The sequence below is a fragment of the Pongo abelii genome, chromosome 9 (genome assembly GCF_028885655.2).
Source record: "Pongo abelii isolate AG06213 chromosome 9, NHGRI_mPonAbe1-v2.0_pri, whole genome shotgun sequence".
Classification (NCBI taxonomy): Eukaryota; Metazoa; Chordata; class Mammalia; order Primates; family Hominidae; genus Pongo; species Pongo abelii.
In genome coordinates, this window is record NC_071994.2 from 91,823,735 (window position 1) to 91,848,919 (window position 25,185).

General features: G+C 36.0%; 1 protein-coding gene across 6 annotated transcripts in view; it reads left to right on the forward strand.

Moving 5' to 3' along the window:
* FOLH1 (folate hydrolase 1) overlaps window positions 1-23,399 on the forward strand; it is a 65,338-nt gene extending 41,939 nt beyond the window's left edge. For 5 of the 6 annotated variants that reach the window (XM_024255682.2, XM_054524891.1, XM_054524888.2 and 2 more), the window contains 7 exons: window positions 3,178-3,245; window positions 9,918-10,009; window positions 11,160-11,250; window positions 13,554-13,818; window positions 14,119-14,200; window positions 19,290-19,382; window positions 21,070-21,453. In XM_024255682.2, coding sequence (XP_024111450.2) covers window positions 3,178-3,245; window positions 9,918-10,009; window positions 11,160-11,250; window positions 13,554-13,818; window positions 14,119-14,200; window positions 19,290-19,382; window positions 21,070-21,259 — 881 coding nt within the window. In that variant the 3' untranslated portion in view covers window positions 21,260-21,453. Of the gene's footprint in view, window positions 1-3,177; window positions 3,246-9,917; window positions 10,010-11,159; window positions 11,251-13,553; window positions 13,819-14,118; window positions 14,201-19,289; window positions 19,383-21,069 lie in introns of all 6 variants that reach the window. The other variant, XM_002822339.5, reaches the window with a different exon arrangement.
* Window positions 23,400-25,185: the final 1,786 nt, after the last annotated feature.

A 25,185-nucleotide genomic window follows, 5' to 3' on the forward strand; every position in this document is an offset into this window, starting at 1 on the left:
GAGACCTTGATGGAGTCACATTGGCATTTACATTTTCTTTTTCTTTTTCTGTTTTTTTGTTTGTTTGCTTGTTTGTTTTGAGTCAGGGTCTCACTCCGCAGCCCAGGCTGGAGTGTGTGGAGCAATCATGGCTCACTAGTCTTGAATTCCCAGGCTCAAATGATCCTCCAACCTCCTTGGTAGCTGGGACTACAGGCAAGCACTAGACGTCCAGCTAATTTTTGTATTTTTAGTGGAGATGACGTTTGACCATATTACCCAGGTTGGTCTCAAACTCCTGGGCTCAAGCTATCTACCCACATTGTTCTCCCAAAATGCTAGGATTACGGGTCTGAGCCACAGCACCCAACCTTCATTTTCTTCTTTGTCAATGCCTCTGAGCTACACTGTTCTGAAAGTCAGTTTACACAGTGCATTTGGTTATTCTTTTCTCCTTCTCTTAGGGTAGTGGCTAAGAGCTTGACCTTTGGCGTCAGATGCCTGGATTCATTCCTGGCCCTGCAACTTCCTATTTGTGTGACCCAAGCTACTTACTTTCTGTGCCTCAGTTTTCTCACTTTTAAATATAACTTCTAAGAGCCCCTATCTCAAAGTCTCCTGTAAGGGCAAAAAAAGTTACATTTGCAAATCTCCCAGACCTGTGCCTTGCACAGAATAAATGTCAAAAAAAGTTAACTTTGATTGATATCATTACACCTACTTAAAACACATAATAAGGTGAAATATATATGTAAAATAACTGTATATATATAAAATATGTGTATATATAAAATATGTGTATATATATAAAATATGCGTATATATGTGTGTGTATATATATATATATATATATATGCCCACCCAGAATAAATACTCCAAATATATTTTCTTGAAATGTAGAATAACTTTCTCTTTATTGATAGTTTTTTTCTGGTGTTGTTGTTGTTTTGAAATGAGATCTTGTAGTATTGCCCAGGGTGGTTTCAAACTCCTGAGCTCAATTGATCCTCCCCCCTCAGCCTCCAAGTAGCTGGGAAAACAGGTGTGTGGCACCATACTTGGCCATAGTTTTTTAAGATTTGATATTTTAATGTATTTTAAAAACTCATTAAGCTTTGCTACTTATGTCATCCCTGGCTTGAAATTGCTTCATTATGTCTCTATAATTTTCAAAATTGAGAACAAAGGACAGGAGGTACTATATGATTGGGACACCATTCATCTCACTTGTTTTATATTTTTACATTGTATTAATGTTTCTTTCTCAAATAATGCAAATAATCATAGATTCTGAAATTTCTAATGTTAAAATGTAAAATTTACAAATAAAGCAAAACTCCCCAACGCAAACTACTCTCAAACTTAGTCCTCTCTCCAAAGGTACTACTGTCCTCAGTTTTGGGTGTTTCCATCATGTTGGTATTAATATATGGAATTTAGCTCCACAAAGCACCAAGAGTGTAGTGGGTGCTATCTCAGGTGCTTTACATGTAAAAAAATTATTCAGTACTCACAATAACCCTCTGAGATAAGTAGGTAAATACTTTTATTATCTCTTTTGTATAAAAGAAGAAACTGACACTCGGAGAGGTTAAGTAACTTTCCCAAGGCCACACAGCTAGTGAAGGGTTGAGCTTAGACTCAAATCAGACTGGTCTGTTCCAACTTTACCCTTCTAATCACTACACTCTATTGTCTCTCACCACCTTATACAGGTATTTGGTATCATATTATAGCTAAATCGTTCTACAACTTGCCTTTTTCATTCAGCAACACATTATGAAAAACTTTCCATATCAGCACATATCTCTGTTTCACTTAAAAAACAAACACTACCACCAGACAACAAAAGTCTACATTGTATTCAGTAGGACAAATTCTGTGTCAATTCTCTAGCTGCTGGACAGATTGCTTCAGTTTGTTGTAGTTAATATTTTTTCATTTGCATGCTTTTTCAGTATAATGTGAGGAGAGGGTAGAGAGCTACAAGTACATTTATTTGGTCTTAGGATGTGTGCAGTTAAATTGTAATAAATGCTGCCAAACTACTCCCCTCCCCAATTTCCACTCTTATAAGCACTTCTGTTTTAAAAATTACATTGGCTGTTTGCACATATTTATTCTTCCAGATAAATTTTAGAATCTAAAATCAAATTTTTAAGTTCCATAAACAATTCTGTTGTGGTGTCACTATTTTAAAAGCCTCAATTTTTGCTGTTCTCAAACATGGGTCTGAGGCTTTGGGATAAAAGCCAGTTGCCATCCTCTGAGTGTTTCCTGTGCTTTTACATTTGTGAGCATTCGCACAGGCTGTGCCCTTAGCCGCAAATACCACTTTTTTCCCCCAACTGTGTCCTGGTTCTAGAAAACCCAGTTCAAGTGTCCCCTCTCCAAGTTTGTGAAGTTGTCTTGACTTCCACACTGCAAAACTCCTCCTGAGTCAGCAGCCCCTCCCTGCGCTGCCTTGGCTTCCCAAGAACACCTCCTCTGGGTGCTTCACTTGATTGTCACAACCACCAGCCCTTGACCTCCTGAGGAATGGGGACTGAAACTCTAAGAAGAGCACCTGGTTCACAAATTCATTGTCACAACAAATATTGATTGGTTAAATGCCAAATTCTAGGATTGTTCTAAGCACTGGTGTATGGCAGCAAATAAGAGAATGCACCTTATCCCAGGGGATTTATCATCTAGTGGGAGGGCCAATAATAAAAAGACAAGTACTTAATATGTTTTATGTTAAATAGATGAGTAATATGGAGAAACATGAGCCAAGGTTAAAAGAGAGAGTGGCTAAAATTAGGGGGTAAGAGAGTGCTATTTTAGCTAGGGTGATCAGGGGAAATCTCTCAGAAAAACATGACATTAGACGAGAGGAAGAGGAGTAAGTAATACAGATGTAATGTAGAATACTGTTCCAGGCTGGAAGGACAGTGTGTGCGAAGATGCTGAGGGAGTATTCTTGGGCAGAAAGTAAAATGCAGATTTTGAGAGGTGCCCTGGGGTTTCATATATGACACTGTGGGCCATGGTGAAGATGATGGACTTTACAGGGTTAGTTGGGAAGCCATTGGAGAGTTACAGTTGAAATCAGGTTTTAAAACAATCATTCTGGCTAGGAATTTAGCAGTGGTCTTTGAAGAAAATAATAACAGAAAGAAATTAAATTTTAAAATCTATTCTTTTCTTATTTTTCAGGAAACTACACTCTGAGAGTTGATTGTACACCACTGATGTACAGCTTGGTATACAACCTAACAAAAGAGGTATATAATTACATATAATTTATGAAAACCCAGGTTCTACAAATGATGTTTTCTTGAGGTATTATTATGTTAAACACTGGTGTTGTTTTATAACTTCTTGTCTTCTTTTCATATAGCATATATGACATCACATCTTCACAGACCATCATATCTAGTAAACTGTTTATACAGATTGCCTCATTTCTCACCACACCACTGTGAGGTAGCCCATTAGTAGCATCACGTCTGCTACCTCCATTCTTTAAACAGTGAAACTGAGCTCAAAGAACATTGGCCACCAAAGTCACACAGAACTTGTACGGTAGCTGAACCAAGACTTGGTCCTATGGCTCAACTCCTTAATTAAAAAACTTGTTTATACTCTTCAGTATAGTGATACCAATTAATTCAGAACACAGGAATCATTAAATGTTCTAACTGATTGAGAAAGAATATTCATAAGAATACCAGGTGCTGGCTTCCAGGGACAGAGGCTAGATGAGATCACAATTACATTTTTTCAGATAGGGATTATAAATAAAATTTAAATGCCATTAAGCTTTGGTTTCAAAAGAATGGAATGGAGGAGTGACCAAGATGACTGACTAGAAGCAACTATGGTGTGTGGCTCTCACAAAGAGAAATTGAAGGGGCAAGTAAATACAGCACCTTCAACTGAAATGAAAAGGTACTCACACTGGGACTAATCAAGGAAACAACTCAACCCAAGGAGAATGGAGAAAAGCAAGGCAGGACAACAGCCCACCTGGGAATGACACAGAGTCAAGGGAACCTCCCCGACCCAGGAAAATGATGAGTGAATGTGCAACCCCAGGAAACCATGCTTTTTCCATGGATCTTTGCAACTCTTAGGTCAGCAGATACCCTCGTGAACCCACTTCACCAGGGCCTTCAGTCTGATACACAGCTCTATGAAGTCTTAGCAGAATAGCTACTCAGGCACGCACAGAGACACAGGAGCTTTAGTAGATACTCCAGCTTTCCAGGCTTCATGGCAAAAGTAACTGCAACTCCAGCAAAGCAGGAGGTTAAACCCCCATACATACCCATAAAAAAGAGGCCGAATTCAAGGGCCTGAGCAGTGACGGTCTGCAGGCCCCACTTCCACAGCACCTCACAGGATAAGACCCACTGGCTTGGATTTCCAGCCAGGCACTGGTAGCAGTGTTGTGCCTATCTGGGAAAGAGCTCTTGGGTGGTGGTGGGGGGCAGGGAGTAGGGGGTGGAGGGGTGGGCTGCCATCTTTGCTGTTTGGCTGCCTTAGCCATTCCCACTTTTAGGCTTTGGAGAGCTCAAGATGACTGGGGGTGGAAGCAGTACCCCAGCACAGCACAGTGACCCCACAAAAATGTGGCCAGACTTCTTTATAAAGCAGATCCCCAACTGCGTTCCTCATCAATTGGGTGGAACCTCCCAACTAGGGTTTCTGGCTACCCCCACTGGTGTTCTCTGGCTAACAGAGGTTTTAGGACACCCTGGGATGGAGCTGCCAGGAGGAGGGGCAAACCACCATCTTTGCTGTTTGAGTGACTTAGCCGTTCCAGGTTTCAGACTTCGGAGTGTCCAAGACAACCAAGGGCTGAAGTGGACCCCCACCACAACACAGTTGCTCTATAAAAACGTGGCCAGACTACTTTTTAAACTGGGTCCCTGATCCTTTTCCTCCTGTGTGGGTAAGACCTCCCAGTGGGGTCTCCAGCCACCTCCTACAGGTCTGTTCAGGCCGGCAACATGTCTATAACTCCCTTGGATGGAGGTCCCAGAGTAAGAAGCAGGCTGCATTCTTTGCTGTTTCACAGCCGTCACTGATGATTCCTCCAGGTACTGTAAAATCTGAGGCAACTAGTGATTGGAGTCGACCCTCCAGCACAACACAGCAGCCCTGGAGAAAAGTGGCTAGACTGTTTTAAAAAAAAAGAAAAGAAAAGAACAAGTTCCATTTAAAGGTCACCAACCTCAAAGATTGAAGGCAGATAAGCCCACAAAGATGAGAAAGGATCAGTACAAGAACACTGAAAACTCAAAATGCCACAGTGCCCTCTTTCCTCCAAATGACTGCATCGCCTCTCCAGCAAGGGTTCAGAACCGGGTTGAGGCTGAGATGCCTGAAATGACAGAAGTAGAATTCAGAATATGGATAGGGACAAAGTTTACTGAGCTAAAGGAGCGTGTTGTAACCCAATTCTAGGAAGCTAAAAATCATGTTAAACCATTGCAGGAACTGAGAGTAAAATAAGCCAGTTTAGAGAAGAATAGAGCTGAAAAACACTATAGCAACTTCACAATGCAATCACAAGTATTAATAGCAGTATAGAACAAGTGAAGGAAAGAATCTTAGAGCTTGAAGACTGTATTTCTCAAATAATACAGGCAGACAAGAATAGAGAAAAAAGAATGAGCAAAACCTCCAAGAAATATGTGATTATGTAAAGAGACTGAATCTATGATTGATTGGTGCACTTGAAAGAGATGGGAAGAATGGAACCAGCTTGGAAAACATATTCCAGGTTATAATCCATGAGAACTTTCCCAACATAGCTAGATAGGCCAACATTCAAATTCAGGAAATGCAGAGAACCTCAGTAAGATACTACTTGAGAAGATCATCCCCACGACACATACTAATCAGATTCTCCAAGGACAAAATGAAAGAAAAAATGTTAAAGGCAGCTAGAGGGAAAGGCCAGGTTACATACAAAGGGAAGCCCATCAGACTAACAGTGGACCTCTCAGCTGAAACCGTACAAGCCAGAAGAGATTGGGAGCCAATGTTCAACATTCTTAGAAAAAAGAAATTCCAATCCAGAATTTCATATCCGACCACATTAAGCTTTTTACATGAAGGAGAAATAAGATTCTTTCAAGACAAGAAAATGCTGAGTGAATTTGTTACTACCAGACCTGTCTTAACAAGAGTTATTGACAGAAGCACTAAATATGGACAGGAAAGACTTACCAGCCATGACAAAAACACACTGAAGTACACAGACCAGTGATACTATAAAGCAATCATATAAGTCTGCAAAATAACCAGCTAACATCATGATGACAGGATCAAATCCACAGATTTCAATTCTAATCTTATATGTAAATGGGCTATATACACCAATTAAAAGACATAGAGTGGCAAGGTGGGTAAAGAATGAGGACCTATTGATATCCTGTCTTCAAGAGACCCTTCTCATATTCAATGACACATGTAAGTCAAAATAAATAGATGAAGGAAAGCCTACCAAGCAAATAGAAAACAGAAAAATGCAGGAGTTGCAATTCTAGTTTCTGACAAAACAGACTTTAAACCAACAAAGATAAAAAAAGACAAAGAAAGGCATTACATAATGGTAAAGGATTCAATTCAACAAGAAGAGCTAACTGTCCTAAATATATATGCACATAACACAGGAGCACCCAGATTCATAAGGCAAGTTCTTAGAGACCCTCAAAGAGACTTAGACTCCCACACAATAATAGTGGTAGACTTTAACAGCCTATTGAAAACAATTAATTTTCAAGACATAAAATTAACAAAGATATTCAGGACCTAAATTGAGTACTGGATCAAATGGACCTGATAGATATCTACAAAATTCTCCACCCAGAAACAACAGAATACACATTCTTCTCGTCAGCCCATGGCACTTACTCTAAAATTGATCACATAATTGGAAGTAAAACACTCCTCAGCAAAAGCAAAAGAACTGAAATTAAAAACGTCTCTTGTACTGCCATGCAAATTCAAAATCAAGAACAAGAAATTCACTCAAAACTATGCAATTCCATGGAAATTGAATAACCTGCTCCTGAATGACTTGTGGGTATATAATGAGATAAAAGCAGGAATCAAGAAGTTCTTTGAAACTAATGAGAACAAAGATATGACATACCAGAATCTCTGGGACACAGCTAAGGCAGAATTAAAAGGGAAATTTATAGCACTAAATGCCCACATTAAAAGTTAGAAATATCTGGCCAGGTGTGGTGGCTCATGCCTGTAATCCCAGCACTTTGGGAGGCCGAGGAGGGCAGATCACAAGGTCAGGAGATCGAGACAATCCTGGTGAACACAGTGAAACCGCATCTCTACTAAAAATACAAAAAATTAGCCAGACGTGGTGGCGGGTGCCTATAGTACCAGCTACTCGGGAGGCTGAGGAAGGAGAATCGCTTGAACCCGGGAGGTGGAGATTGCAGTGAGCTGAGATCACGTCACTGCACTCCAGCCCAGACAACAGAGAGAGACTCTGTCTCAAAAAAAAAAAAAAAAAAAAAAAAAAAGAAAGATCTCAAGTTAACAACCTAGTATCAAAACTAAATATACTAGAGAACAAAAGCAAACAAACCCCAAAGCTAGCAGAAGACATGAAATAACCAAGACCACAGCTGAACTGAAGGTGATAGAGACATGAAAAACCCTTCAAAATATTAATGAATCCAGGAGCTGATTTTTTGAAAAAAATTAATAAAATAGAGTGCTAGCTAGACTAATAAAGAAGAAAAGAGATAAGATTCAAATAAACACAATCAGAAATGATAAGGGGGAATATTCCCACTGACCCCACAGAAATACAAACATCAGAGAATATTATAAACACCTCTATGCACGTAAACTAAAGAATCTAGAAGAAATGGAAATTAGCTGGGTGTGGTGGCAGGTGCCTGTAATCCTAGCTACTCGGGAGGCTAAAGCAGGAGAATTGCGTGAAGGAGGTTGCAGTGAGCAGAGATTGCACCTTCGCACTCTAGCCCAGGTGACAGTGCAAGACTTCATCAAAACAAAACAAAACAAAACACAGAAAAAGAAAAAGAAAAAGAAAAAGAATAAAAAGGATAAATTCCTGGAAACATACATCTTCCAAATGCTGAACCAGAAAGAAATTGAATCCCCGAACAGGCCAATCATGAGTTCTGAAACCGAGGCAGTACTAAATAGCTTGCCAACCAAAAAAAGCCAAGGACCAAATGGATTCACAGCTTAATTCTACCAGAGGTACAAAGAAGGGCTGGTACTATTTCTATTGAAACTATTTCCAAATAATTAGGAGGAGAGACTCCTTCCTAACTAAATTCTATGAGGCCAGCATCATCCCAATACCAAAACTTGGCAGAGATAGAACAACAACAACAAAAATTCAGGCCCATATCTTTGATGAACAATGATGCAAAAATCCTCAATAAAATACTGGCAAACAGAATCCAGCAGCATATTAGAAAGCTTATCCACCACAATCAAGTAGGCTTCATCCCAGGGATGCAAGATTGATTCAACATATGCAAATCAATAAATGTGATTAATCACATAGGCAGAACTAGAAACAAAACCCACATGTTTATCTCAATAAATGCAGAAAAAAGCTTTCAATAAAATTGAATATGTCTTCATTTTAAAAACTATCAATAAACTAGTTATTGAAGGAACATACCTCAAAATAGTAAGAGCCATATATGACAAACCCACAGCCAGCATCATACTGAATGGGCCAAAGCTGGAAGCAGTCCTTTTCAAAACCGACACAAAATAAGGATTCTTCTCTCATCACTCCTATTCAACATAGTATTAGAAGTGCTGGCCAGGGTAATCAGGCAAAACAAAAAAATAAAGCTCATTCGAATAAAAAGAGAGAAGGTCAAACTATCCCTGCTTGCAGATGACATGACTGTATATCTAGGAAATTCCATCGTCAAAGCCCAAAAGCTCTGTAAGCTTATAAGCAACTTTAGCAGTCTCAGGATACAAAATCAATGTGCAAAAATTGCTAGCATTCCTATACACCAACAACAGACAAGCCAAGAGCCAAGTCACAAATTGACACTCATTCACAATTACCACAAAATGAATAAAATACCTATGAATATAGCTAACTCAAGAGGTGAAAGATCTCTACAAAGAGAACTACAAACCACTGCTCTAAGAAATCAGAGATGACATATTCAAATGGAAAAACATTCCAAGCTCATGGATAGGAAGAATCAATATCATTAAAATGGTCATATTGCCCAAAGTAATTTATAGATACAGTTCTATTCCTATTAAACTATCATTGGCATTCTTCATAGAATTTGAAAAATCTGTTTTAAAATTCATATGGATCCATAAAAGAGCCCATATAACCAAGGCAATCCTAAGCAAAAAGAACAAAGCTGGAGACATCAAACTATACTATGAGGCTACAGTAACCATAACAGCATGGTACTGGTACAAGAACAGACATTGCAGTTTATTATATATTATTGAATGACTTTGGCAACCCTACTGTGGCAAGAAACAATATTAGATTGAATACTTTCCCTTAACCAGCTTGCTTCTTTTTATTTTCTTTGTTGTGAGGGAAGAAATAGTTTTGATTGTAGTATCTTTTAATTCAGAAAAATAGACAAAAAGATCATACGCTATGCCATTCATTTAAAGACAATGGCTTGGTATGAATTTGGTGTAGCCTGTTTATGATATGCACTTCATACATTTATTTTTATAATATAGTTCACCTATATATAATAACATGAGTATTTTCCCACTTGTCAGAAACTTATAATTCTTGATGACTGCTAATGTATGGATAGCATCCCTTGTTTTTGCTGAATTGTGGCTTAGTTATTCACTTCTGGTTAATGGACATCTAGTTTTTAATGTATCTGATTTATAAGTATTCTCTTTTTTTCTTTTAATTTGTGTAGCTGAAAAGCCCTGATGAAGACTTTGAAGGAAAATCTCTTTATGAAAGTTGGACTAAAAAAACTCCTTCCCCAGAGTTCAGTGGCATGCCCAGGTAAACAAATGAATGAAGTTTCCACTGAATTCAGTGTGGGATTGTTTTGAAAATAAAAGCATATTTTCTTTCAATCATTAAGTGAAAAATTAAGTTTCAAAATGGTCAAAAATCTGATAAAGGAAAAGCATTCATTTGGTTCACGAATGAAATATTACTGTGTGTTTTGTAGTTAAATCTGCAGGACATCAAAATGTGATTTCTCTTTAGAATATGTAATATATACATATGTAACATTTCAACAGATTATGTAGATTGGTCATTTCTTATATGAAATGCATGGGATGAGAAGTGTTTTGGACTTTGGATTTTTTTAAGATTTTGGAACATTTGCATTATACTTACTGGTTGAACATCCCTAATCTGAAAATTAATAATCTTGAAATGCTTCAGTTAGCATTTCCTTTCAGTGTCATGTAGGTGCTTAAAAATTTTTGGATTTTGCAGCATTTTAAAAAATTTTCTAATCTTTAATTTTTGTGAGTACATAGTAGGTGTGTTTATTTTGGGGGTGCATGAAATGTTTTGATATAGATTTTGGATTTTTGGATTAGGGATACTCAACCAGAGATAGAGATAACGGTGAAGAGTAATTCTCCTTATTTTTCTGTCACCTCATCACCTTGTAATTATCCTTTTTCTGAATATCATATAGTTAACGAATATTTTGCTTATTGCAATAAAAATGCAAGCATCATTTCAACATTGGTTGTATCTTCACAAGCAAGGGAAGAAGAATAAATATCTCAGTACTCTGAGTTTATCGATGTCAACAGCACAAATTATTTATATTATTAAGGGCAAAATTTCTGTCCAAATTATCTGAAAAATATTTGCTTTTCGCTCTATTATGTACAACAAATAAAGATGATAAATGGAATGAAATAATCTTAAGGAAAATGTTTTCCAGCTTCAGAAACCTTTAACGAAATGTGACATAAAATAGTCATTCCTACACGAAATAGTCTCATAGAAGGAGATATTTTGTGATCAAAATTAATATTCTTTTCATGCTTTTGCTGCATGTCTAAAGCTGTATGTTTAAAATTACATTTATAATAGTAAGAATGGGGTTTCGTTTAATGGACATGTAATCTGTATTTAATGAACAAATTACTTTAAAATAATTCTGCTGTTTTATCTCTAAAAGGATAAGCAAATTGGGATCTGGAAATGATTTTGAGGTGTTCTTCCAACGACTTGGAATTGCTTCAGGCAGAGCACGGTATACTAAAAATTGGGTAAGTGAATCTCAAATTATTCAAGATTATTTATGAATATGTTTTAACTAAACAGATAATTCTGTCTCCAAAAAGTGACTCAAGCATTAGAGGAATAGAAAAATTTGAAAGCAGAGGGAGAAGTCTCAGTGGTTGACGGTATCACTATTACATAGGATAACTCCTGTATCTGGTATTCCAACCCTAAATTCAAGTGTCAGTTGGTATCAATACTCATGTCTGCAAATGTGAACTTCCGTGTACTCCCTTAAACATATTTTCTGTTTCATTTGGTGGCACTGCATTCACTCAGTCATTTAATTTGGAAATGTAGGAATTGTCTTTGATTTCAACCTCCTTATTCAAAATTAATCAGTATCTCCCCATTATCATTCAAAATTAATCAGTGTATTTGGATTTCCATCTCTTACTGTATCTCCAATTATTAAACAAATAACAAGTCATTAAACAAATGAAAAATGGTATATATATATTAGTCTGTTTTCCTGCTGCTAATAAAGACATACCCAAGACTGGGTCATTTACAAGGGAAATATGTTTAATTGACTCACAGTTTCATATGGCTGGGGAGGCCTCACAATCATGGCTGAAGGTGAATGAGGAGCAAAGTTACATCTTACATGGCAGCAGGCAAGAGAGCATATGCAGGGGAACTTCCCTTTATAAAACCGTCAGCTCACATGAGACTCATTCACTTTCACAAGAGCAGTGCAGGAAAACTTGTCCCCCATGATTCAATTTACCTCCCACCAGGTCTCTCCCATGACATGAGGGGATTATCATAATTCAAGGTGAGATTTGGGTGGGGACACAGAGTCAAATCATATCAGTATAATACGCTGTGTACGTGTAAAAGTCATGATTCCTTTTCTTTTGTTGTTGATTTTATATATATATATACGTATATATGTGTATATATACGTATATATGTATATATGTATATATGTGTATATATGTATATATATGTATATATATGTGTATATATATATATGGTTTTCATTTTCTTCAAAGTAAATTGGGTACATAGTTTATATAATGTCAAGTAGTTTTATAAGAACACTGGTTTATAATTAAAAACAGTTGTTTCTTATTTCCATTTCATATTCATACCACCTCTGATTTCTGTTCATCAGATGAGAAACCTTTGTCAACTTTTATGATATGTCTATATTTATAAGTAATATTTTAATCCTGATACTTCTTCAATTTTAAATTTTATGTTATAAAGAAAAATCATTCTCACAGTTATAAAAATGGTAAGGAAGAGTTCATTCAAAACTATTCCAATAAGAATATTACAATAATAAGAGATCGAGCTCAACTCCAAATACAGAAAAGACATTTGGCAATTTAGAGTTGACATTAAGTTTCTGTAAGCCTTTCCTCATGGGCTATTCTTCCCAGACGGAAAATCTTCAATCTCCTGTCTGTGAGGTAGGAAGTTAGGCAGAGTTATATAGGAGGTGATAGTGAGGATAAATATTAATATTTTCTACATTTTACTAAGAAAAAATTACAACAAAGAAAAGTCAAATGACCATCTAAAGTTTTTGGTAGTAAGTCCTGAAGCCTAGATTCAAACCTGGCAGGGTAATTCCAGAATCCCAGTCTCTTCAACACATCAGTACATAAAATGTCCTTTTATATTAATAATAAAAAATATGCATCTTAAGATGATCAAAAGTGATAAACCAGCAATTCACAATTTGAAAAGTCCTTCCTTCTACCTATACTTTTGGTTTTCCTGACACCTGTCTGGGCCTCCCTTCTCTCTCCTTCATGAGATTTTGGATCCACTACTGCACCCCTCACCACTCAAACTCTCCAGCCTTCAGCACACTGCTTGTCAGACAATCATCTATCCATGGAATTTTAGTGATTAAACAAAATTTAGTGTCTTCTCCTATATAATGTTGTGTAATACTTATTTACTTGCCTTTAACAATTCATCTTCCTATTTTTACCTAAATGCAAGATTGTCTTGTCTTTTTTTTTTAGATTCTTAAAACATGAATCTAAGAATGCAATCTTCTGCATTCTTAGAGGCAAGCCAGTTTGGTCCCTTTCAAATAATTTTTAAATAATATTTGTTATATCATATACACATATTTTAATTGGTACAAGCCTGGAGTGTGTTTACGTATCATAATATTAGCCGTTTAGGATGTAGCTTATTGAGATGCTTAAGTACTTGCCTTGATCCATCACTGACCAATCTTACTAATACTAATAGTAAATATGGTGCTAATCATTTTTTTTGTAAGCTATCCTATAAGAGATATGTTTTGTTATTTTTTCTGTAGGAAACAAACAAATTCAGCAGCTATCCACTGTATCACAGTGTCTATGAGACATATGAGTTGGTGGAAAAGTTTTATGATCCAGTGTTTAAATATCACCGCACTGTGGCCCAGGTTCGAGGAGGGATGGTGTTTGAGCTAGCCAATTCCATAGTGCTCCCTTTTGATTGTCGAGATTATGCTGTAGTTTTAAGAAAGTATGCTGACAAAATCTACAATATTTCTATGAAACATCCACAGGAAATGAAGACATACAGTGTATCATTTGGTATGTTACCCTTCCTTTTTCAAATTCCTCATCTGTATGGTTCTGTTGATCTCCTAAATATAATGGGCTATCTTAGGTCATTTATTATTTATTGCTATTTCAAGTGATCCAATATTCTGTTTATGTCTATAGATGTATTTTCCATTTTATGGATGCTCACATCTTATCATATAAAAATATAAATGCCTTGTAAAACACAAAAGATGATGGCTTCTATATTGTTCCTTTTCTTGAACTATAAAACAGTGCCATTAGATATTATGTTCTTTAAGCATTTGATGATCCCAATTTCTATTTCAGATTCACTTTTTTCTGCAGTAAAAAATTTTACAGAAATTGCTTCCAAGTTCAGTGAGAGACTCCAGGACTTTGACAAAAGCAAGTATGTTCTACATATATGTGCATATGTGTATATGTGTGTGTGTATATATATATATATATATTTAAAAGTAAACTAACATCACTGTTGCTGAACTAGCTTTGGAAATTTCTTGCTGTTTTCTTTTTTTTTAATTTGTTTTACTTTAAGTTCCTGGATACATGGTCAGAATGTGCAGGTTTGTTACATAGGTATACAAGTGTCATTTCCTGCTGTTTTCTGTCTTTCCACTCTAGCACATCCTATGTAGGGCTGCCCTATCTCAAAAGACATACTTTCGACATTCTGAGTGGCAATTGTGCTGCTCAGAAATGTCAGTCCCTCCCTCCTGCCATTTGATCGGTTACAAAATACTCTGCTTAACATTGAAAGTCCTCTACTGTGTGACCCCAGCTGTTTCCAGTTTTATTTCTTGCTTTTTTAGTATCTGTACATCATAACTCAGCCAGACTATTTATTTTTCAAAGCATGATTTCTTTCTGCCTCTTTTGTTTTTGTCATTACCTCCACATAGAGCTCCTTATTTCCACTTCCATCTGGCAAAATTCTGTTTATCCAGAATAGCAAATATTGTGAAGCCATTACTTTTGGAAATGTTAAACATTTAGGATTAATTCTGTGTAAGATTACACAAGTACAACACAATTTGGACAAAATTTTAAGATGGAAGGAAAAATACTGGGTGAGAATACTAAGGTAATTTTTTTAAAGTATAATTTTGAGGGCACAGATCTGTGTATTAAATATAGTATCATGATATAAATATCAAATCCCCAGGAGCTGATGTAAGGACACATAAAAAGATTAGAGTAGATGATGTAGAAATAGGCTCGGTGATGTACAAGGAACTATTAGTAATAAACGATACAGCAAAAATTAATGGGGAAAGATTACTCAACCATAATATTTATAAACTATGTTAGTACCTGCTATAAAAGTAAATTCAAAATCGCACTTCACATTGTATGCTAACGTAAACAACAGGTGTAAAGAATTATTTAGTAAAAATGGAAATTTCTTGAAAGATGCCAAGTTTAGAAGCAATGGGGAAATGATGCAATCAGATTTGAGACCATTTAAAATGGTTCAGAATATGAAAATTAATATTCACAAGAAAAATTAAGAAAGTTGAAAACTTATTTTCTAGCAAAAATGGAGAGTAATGTTTACATTATAAAAATATATTTTGAAAATTAATTTCAACAGTCCAAAAGAACCAACTGAAAATATCGGTAAGAAACAAGACAAATAATTATAAAAATGTTGTCAAAGATACACCTGTAAAGAAACATAGCAAAATATTGCAGTTCACTAATGCATAATTCAGAAATACAAATGAAAGTAATGTGATGTTATTTTTATAACACATTAATAACAATTTAAACCTTGGTTGTGCCCATTGCTGTAGCTGGTACATAATACATAATAGCATTATGAATTATTTTAGCCTTTTTGAAAAAGATAGATACATATTGCTAATGTGTTCAAGAGCTGTCACAGAGTCCTGTGCTTTGACATAGTATTTCCATTTCTTGGATTATTTCTTAGGAAAAAGTCCCAATTTTGGAAAAGAAAGGCTGCCTGGAGAAAGATTTGAAGTATACAATTATAATAGCAAGTAATTCAAAATAACCTAATGCCTAAGAGAAGAGAAATTACTAAAAAATTTGATATTCACCAATTTGAACATTTTATAATCCTTACAATGCATTATTAGAAATACAACATAATACAAGATACTTAGAATAAAATATGAAGTAAACAAAAAGGTTGTAAAATTGTAAATATAATTTGATTAATTTTTATTTAACAAATACAGGAAAAACTTAAAGGGAATTAATGAATTATCAAAATAATTGTGCTATCCTCAGGGAATATTGGAAGCATTGTTTTCCTATTCTTTTCAATTCTTTATAATTTTAAATGTGGGTAAAAAAGTCGATAATGAGCAATACATTTTAAGGAGATCCCAAACACCATGCATTCTATAAAACTGGTTTTCTTTTTGTATTTAAAAGAAAAAATGTTTTCTCCCTCTGACAAAATGCCTCATGGTTTGAATTGTGGTTTGTTTAGGACACTTATTGTTTAGCATACTCAGCTTCCCCTTCCTTTAGTATTTCTATATTTGTTTTATTTTCTCTACGTGATAGTAAAGACCCACTCTCTTCCCTATATGATATTTACAAATTCTGAAACACCTGAGCAGTGCTTTGCACATAATAATAGCAAATTCTGACTAAGTAAATTAAACTGAATGTTGAATTTCTCAACCAAAACTTTGAAATCTAAGGAAGAGACATGACTTTATCCTGCTTTTCTTGTATCACTTCTTGCCCCATCAAAGAATATAAGACGTTAACACAGGATACAGAGAAAGAGAAGTTCGTGTGTGTGTGTGCGAGTGTGCGCGCGCATTTACGTGTGTGTAGCTACATGAGTTTTTGTACTTGTGGCAAGGCTTTGTGGATTTCATTCCGAAACCCATAGCATCTTATTGAAATTATCCTTCATTCGATTGTCTCAACTGTTTATCGGAGTTGCTAACAGGTATTCTGTGTTTCATTTACCTTCATACTATCACAGAATCTGAATTCATGGTGCCAAATACATAAACGTTAAAAATAGGTCAAGTCCAAATTATGGGAGTTTAAGTTGTTCCTATTTTCCTTTTGTCGGCAAGATGCAGTTGAAAGAACAATATCGATCTCCTATTTCACTCTAAAACTTTCTAGTGTGAATTTGGGCAAGTTATTTAACTAATGATCCTTTGTTATCTTATCTACAAAATGGGGCTGTTACCCTACCCAATTGCAGAATTGCTCTGAAAATTAAAAATCACATTTTGTATAAACCTTCAGAACAGTAATTGGCACATAGGAAATGATCACTAAATGCTAACTGTTAGTAAAACTAAATTATGAAAAGCAAGAAGTAAATTAATGAATAAGATGATTCATGCTTTCTTATTGTAATGATTTTTCTGAGTTAATTAAATTGTGAAATAATTGGTATATAATCAGAAACTCATTGTTGAAGTATTCAGAGCTTGCTGATAAACTTTCAATTATATTGAATCATTCTTATTATAATAACAACCCCAACACTCGTTTTAGAATGTAAGTTCTGTGAAAGCAAGGCATGTTTGATAAATAGGAGGTATCCAAATATTGTTGAAAGACTGAAGTAATCACCATCTCTTGTGTTCATAATAGGTTTAGCTTTAAAAATAAAAGGAATATTGTTAGCTATCACTTGGTAAATATCTATAATTTGCCAGGCATCTTACTAAACATTAGCAAGTCATCTTATTTTATCTTATTTTAATATTGATATTACTTCAGTGAGTAGATTACTAGGATACCTAAGGTGAAAAAAATCTTACCTATATTTGTATACCTGGGTTGATCAGTTAATTATTATGCCAATGTAAATAAAAATCACTATTATTTTTTCCATTTGCACATAAAACTGTTTCTGTCCTTTTATAAGCCTGAGCAGTATAGTATTTTATAGGATTTTAAAAATGTCATAGCTATGTATGTTATTGTTCTTAATTTGCGTATTACAGAATGTTAAAATTTACGATTCACATTTGAACAACAGTGATTTGAACTGCACAGGTCCACTTATATATGAATTTTTTTCAGTTAATACAGTGAGCCCTCTCTATCCATAGATTTCACATTAGCAAGCAAATGCAGATGGAAAATTCAGTATTATTCACTGTAATCCCAGGTACTCAGGAAGCTGAGGCAGAAGAATTGCTTGAGCTCAGGAGTTTGAGGCTATACTGAGCTATGATTAAGCCACTGCACTCCAGCCTGGGCAACAGAGAAAGACTCCATCTTTTAAGATAACAAAATAAAACACAGTATTGAAGGACTAAAACCCACATATATGGAGGGCCGACTATTCTTGTTATTTTTAAATATGGAAAACTTTTTATTTTGCCAAATTAAATCTTTTATTTTCAAGCTTACATTTGAAAATATTAGCATTGCATACAGAAAATGATTTCATTAAAAATATCTAAAAGTAAGATGGACATAAATCTAGAACAAAAGTATTTTAAGTGAGTAAATTCAATTATGTGGAAAAAATCTCAACAATCATCTTTCTTTTATCTTTGATATATTAGAATTTTTATCACAGAATGATGCTCACTCTACAAGCTCGAATCTGAGAACCTCAGATGTAGCTAATGAGAAACTAATGAAAAATATAAAGTAAGAGAATTATAGAAACTTAAAAAAAAACTGTTACATTCCATTTGGACTACTAGCCATGTGTTCCATAAACATTTTCTATTTTATATAATTGCCTATCTCATTGTCTTAACAATATGAAGACTAAGATGTGAAAGGGGGATTAAGCATGTGGTAAGATTTATATTGGGGGCAGCTAACCCAAGGGAGATCAGATGTGGCTTCAGATTCCACATACACAGCTACATTTCCTCATTGAGGCAGACCAAGTTAATCCAGAAAGTCATATCAGGCTCCAAGAATGCTGTACTTAAACCATTCTGAAAATCACTTGAAATGATATAATTTTAAGTAACTTTTAGACTTAAATCCGGATCATTATACCGAGAGATCAATTTAATTTGTTTGGTAGTTTGTGCATTTTCACCCTGTTAATTCCACAGAGGACTTGTCATTTACATTAGGTATATCTCCTAATGCTATTCTTCCCCCCTCACCCCACCCCACGACAGGCCCTGGTGTGTAATGTTCCCTACCCTGTGTCCAAGTGTTCTCATTGTTCAGCTCCGACTTATGAGTGAGGTAACGGGTGCAGCACACCAACATGGCACATGTATACATGTGTAACAAACCTGCATGTTGTGCACATGTACCCTCAAACTTAAAGTATAATAATAAAAAAAAATTCCACAGAGGAGGAGGGCTGACTTTTCATATACATGTGTCTTCCTCGCAGGACTTGAGTATGCACAAATTTTGGTGTAGAGGGTGGTCCTGAAACCAATCTCCAGAGATAACTAAATTCAGTTTTGTCCTGAAATTTTTATTTTCTGGGTAGAAACATATTTTCATGAAGTTATAATTATATTCATTTTCTTTCTCAGCCCAATATTATTAAGAATGATGAATGATCAACTCATGTTTCTGGAAAGAGCATTTATTGATCCATTAGGGTTACCAGACAGGCCTTTTTATAGGTAAGAAAAGAAAATATGACTCCTTTCTGTAATATCACTTTTTCTTCTAATTATTTTTATTTTTTTCACTGTGGAAAAAATATTGTAGTTGATTTCTTGCAAGCAAATAGAAAATTTCAAAATATATGTAGTAAGTGATAGTTATATTGTTTCTTCATATAATGTAATATGATTTTTGCATATCTTTATTTGGAGTATCTTTGTTCTGATTATAAAAGAATATAAATTTATTTTAGAAAATATAAAATATCCAGAAAGCCATGACAGAAAATAAAAATCTCCCCAATTTTATCAGAAAAATATAAAATCATTGTTATATTCTTGTGTGTATAATTTTAGCTCCTTTTCTATTTTAAATATATATTTACTTATGTATACAGACAACCCAAACATCTCTCTCTATATAATGTATATAATAAATGTATATTTATTTATTCTTTTCCCTAATGTTGATATTTAGATATTTTATTTCCTCCTAAATCCTGACAGTTGGATTTTTTTCTGCCAAACATTGACTGTCCCCAGGCTGATCTTCTAACTATTGCAGAATGAGATAGATCATTGGACAGCCAGAAATGGCCCTTTCTTTCTAGGGATTATCAAAGGGTCGGGCTTGGGAGTAAGAGCATCTTCCAAGCAGGTTGACTGGATCAGAACACCAATGGCAGCATGTTTTTATCCATCCCCCACCCCCTTTTTTTTTTCTAAGAGACAGGGTCCCACTCTGTCTCCCAGGCTAGAGTTCAGTTGTGCAACTGTAACTCACTGCGGCCTCAGACTTTTGGGCTCAACCAATCTTCCTGCAGCAGCCTCCCAGGAAGCTAGGACTACCGTCACATGCCACCATGCCCAGCTAATATTTGTACTTCCATTTGTAGCGACAGGGTGTCCCTATGTTGCCCCGGCTCGTCTAGAACTCCTGGCCTCAAGCAATCCTCCCACCTTGGCCTCCCTAATATATGGGATTACAGGCATGAGCTACTGCTTCTGGCCTTATTTACATCTTTACTATGGAGTTTGTCCTTCTCTTCTGTGGGCTATTACATGAACTGTCTTAGCCAATTCTATAAAACATTTTCTGCCTTGGTCACATGGAACATTATAAAATTGTTTTTGATGATTCTTCAAACTCTATATTAAGTATTCTAACATGGTAGTGTGACTTTTTTAAAAAAGACAAAAAAAAACACAATAGAGGGTTGGCTGATCACAAACAAGACTGTAATGATTACAATTGTGCTATAATGTAAGGGGTAGCATGATATATTAAAAAAACAGCAGTTACTTGTCATGTGCCTTGAGACAAATCATTCAGTTACTTGATCTCTCAGACCTCAGTTTCCTCTTCTGTGAAATACTAATATCAACTGTGTAGAGTTTATTTCTAAACATCAGAAAAATTGTAAGTAAACATTAAATACCAAGAATGATTGCTGTGGTTACTATCATCATTGTTAGTTTTGTGGCACTGAACCACTTTAATTTATTTGTTTGAAATAAAAATATAATTAATTACTATAGATTTCGTATAATAGTCTTCAGAGATGATTGAACTTGGAAGTTCACTTGACAAGTGGCTTGTTCAAATTGTTATGGGAATATGCAATCCAGGAATTGCAGAGTGCTCTTGTGTTTCTCTTGTATATCATTTGGGCACCTAATAAACAGCAAACGATTTTATCAACAGGCATGTCATCTATGCTCCAAGCAGCCACAACAAGTATGCAGGGGAGTCATTCCCAGGAATTTATGATGCTCTGTTTGATATTGAAAGCAAAGTGGACCCTTCCAAGGCCTGGGGAGAAGTGAAGAGACAGATTTCTGTTGCAGCCTTCACAGTGCAGGCAGCTGCAGAGACTTTGAGTGAAGTAGCCTAAGAGGATTCTTTAGAGAATCTGTATTGAATATGTGTGGTTTGACACCCATAAAGAATCATAATGGGTATATTGATAAATTTTAAAATTGGTATATTTGAAATAAAGTTGAATATTATATATAGTTATGTGAGTGTTTATATATGTGTGTGTTTATATTGTTTATCTTCTCCCTATGGATTAAAAATAAATTAAATTTCATAATTATAAGAGGTTATTCTGAAGTGGAAAAATTTAACTCAGTATTAAATCTAAGGAGAATGGCCTAATATAGTAACACTCTCATCTGGCATTATCAGGGAATCAAGTCTAATCTAATAATGTCACTTCACACAGAAGAAAACATCAGTATGTCAGAGAGCACACTGGGGAATATGCACAAGACTATCCCAAGCCAGAGGCCTCACGGCCTGCCTGGCCATCCTGGGCTGAGAGGATCACTATCTCAGCACACTATTTGGGAAATGGATCAAATCACACTTTTAGTAAATGTTATCACTCTATAGCATAAGAAATAATTATTTTTTATTTATATAAAAGGCTATAGTATAACATATATGTATAGTAATTAAATGAACATTTGTGAACCTAATAGCCATATGATGAAAATAACATTTCTAATATCTTTGGATGCCCCATGTACTAATGACAGTTATGCTTTTGCATTTTCTTGAATTTTATGTTTATTTATCTTTCCTCTGTCATTATTTATAATTTTATCACACATGGCTGTATCCTTTACATGTTTTGGTATTATGTATTTTTGAACTTTTTATAAAGACAATCATACCATGTGTAATTTTCAGGGACTCGATTTTTTTCATTGACTTTTAAGGGTTCAAATATATTATCACTGTGGCTGTAGTTTGCCATATTTTGCTGATATAGAGCATTCATTCACATGAGGGTAAGATTCAGGGTCCATCAAGACAGAGAAAACATACAGTAATGTGAATAGGGAAAGTTAATATAAAGAATTAGTAATTGTTACAGCATTGGAACAATGAAATATTGTCTAGTAATATGTAAAGAGAAGTCTCAAGAATATGTGATGAGCAGATATAAGGAATTGCTCTTGTCTCCATGGTGAATTTGGAGCAGCCCATGAAGAGTCCCCTCACATTGTGGTCTCGTTCAATGTTAAGAAGTCGCTGTAGTGTTGCCCTTGAAGAATCTGCTTCAAATCGACACTTCAGAACTCCCCAGAAACTTGTCTTCTGGGCCACTGTGTAAAGCTGTTTATGAAGAAATGTCAAGCCAGAGGGGCTCTACTACAAATTTGGCAAGGACAGTTTCAGGAGAAGCTCTTGGCCGCTGGGTTCTCCTGGCCACCATGAACTTCATGAAGTGGGTGCCATAGCAGCAGCCTGAACTACAGAATCTGGGCACTGGTGTAGCTCTGTATGCCCTCCGTGTCAGATGCTGGAGATGTCATTTGCATTGCCGGAGTTTGCCAAGGGTGCACACAGAAAGCAGATTGGAAAGCACCTTCTTGGAACATCTCTCCAATGCCTTCTACTCACAAAGTTTAACATCATAACACATGACAAAGAAGAACTATTTAATGGGCCCAGATCTATTTATGAAGACAATCAAGAGTGAGTTTGGAGTGGATAACCCAAATTTGGATAACTGGTGAATAATAAAATGTATTTATTCATTTTCTGCTAGTGTATATTTGGAATGTTTTCTATATTTTGCTTCTGTGAACATGTACCCTAATGCAAATATTCAAAAGATTCTCTTTCCTGACAGTATCTACCTATAGGTTGAATGTCTGTGTTGTAAAGTGTGTGCATCTTCAATTTTACAATGCCGAGCTGTTTCAAAGTGATTTTATTTATTTGTATTCCCACTGGCAAAGTAATCATGTTATTCAAGATAAAAAACAAGTACGGAAGATTGTGGCATGTTAAAGAAATACAAATAACTCAGTGTTTCTAGAATCCAAGGGATTTGTGGGAAGAACAATCCATACATTGATAACCAAATACATCATATAGGGTGTAGAAGACATCTAGAGGAGTGTAACTCCATTCCTGTAGTTTATCAAAAGCCCATAATAAGTTTAAGCAGGATAGGGATACGGGCATATTTGCATTTCAGAAAGCGTTCTGGCCTAGATGGGTTAGAAGGGCATCAACCCGGCAAAAGATAAGAACTTTTTTTTTTTTTTTTTAAATACAGGGTCTCACTCTGTCATCCAGGCTGGAGTCAGTGGCACAATCCCAGCTCAATGTAACCTCTGCTTCCTGGGCTCAGGCAACCCTTCAGCATCAGACTCCCAAGTAGCTGAGATTACAGGTGTGCACCACCATGCCTGGCTAATTTTTGTATTTTTTGTAGAGATGGGATTTTACCATGTATCCCAGGCTGGTCAAGAACTCTCCGGCTCAAGGTATCAACCTTCCTTGGCCTCCCAAGGTGGTGGGATTACAGGCAAGAGCCACCATGCCAGGTCCTAAAATCTTTTCTCATGACAACAGTTGCCAAGTAGACTTTATCCCCAGAAAAGATAAGACTACCCTCATCCTTCAGGTCATCTCTTCTAGGAATACTTCCAGAATGACTGCCCCTTCCCTTATATTCCTTACTAGACCATAAGCTCCTTAGAGACTGAGTCTTGTTTTTTATTTTGGCTTCAATCTCTATTAGTATGGAGAGTCCATAGATAGCACTCATTTTGTGAGTAATCCGATTAGCGTGCATATGAGACTTTCTGAGACATTCTGTGCTTTGAAAATAAAAGCTGCACTGCACACTAGGATTTCCACAATGCCTTTATTACAGGGTTTGGCTGAGCATACTAACAGGCTTTTTGTCATGTCAATGTTAGAGAGTTGTACAATATTGTAGATGTAGGATAAGGTGAATATAATTATTCTAAAAAAATGGATCAAAACCTACATAATACTTGAAAGTTTTGTCAACTTTCAGTCAGTTCTGCAAGCATGCAATAAGCAATAAGCATCCCCCCAAAATATTATATGTAATTCGGTGGCTTAGGAGCATGCTTTGGCAACATATTTAATGTCACTGTCATTCATAAGAGGTAGTGCAATGATAGGAACACAATTGTTTTTGTTTTTGTTTTTGTTTCTGTTTTGAGACAGGGACTCACTCTGTCACCCAGGCTGGAGTGCATTGGTGTGATCTCGGCTCACTGCAACCTCTGCCTCCTGGGTTCAAGTGATTCTCCTGCCTCAGCCTCCTGAGTAGCGGGAATTACAGGCACCCGCCGCCATGCCCAACTAATTTTTTTGTATTTTTAGTAGAGGCGGGGTTTCACTAGGTTGGCCAGGCTGATCTCAAACTCCTGACCTCAGGTGATCCACCTGCCTCCACCTCTCGAAGCGCTGGGATTACAGGTGAGAGCCACCTCTCCTGACCAGGAACAGAGTTTTTAGAGACAGACTGCCTGGGGTCCAACCCTAGTTCTCCCACTTACTTACAGTATGGCTATGGGCAAATTATTAAAACTTTCTGTTATTAAGAAAGTCAGTGGTAGCTTGATGGAAATAGCATTGAATCTATAAATTACTTTGGGTAGTATGAATATTTTCACGATATTGAGCCTTCCTATCCATGAGCATGGGATGCTTTTCCATTTGTTTGTATCCTCTCTTATTTCCTTGAGCAGTGGTTTGTAGTTTCCCTTGAAGAGGTCCTTCGCATCCCCTGTAAGTTGCATTCCCAGGTATTTTATTCTCTTTGTAGCAATTGTAAATGGGAGTTTACTCATGATTTGGCTCTCTGTCTATTATTGGTGTATAGGAATGTTTGTGATTTTTGCACATTGATTTTGTATCCTCAGACTTTGCTGAAGTTGCTTATCAGCTTAAGGAGATTTTGGGCTGAGACAATGGGGTTTTCTAACTATACGATCATGTCATCTGCAAACAGGGACTATTTTACTTCCTGTCTTCCTA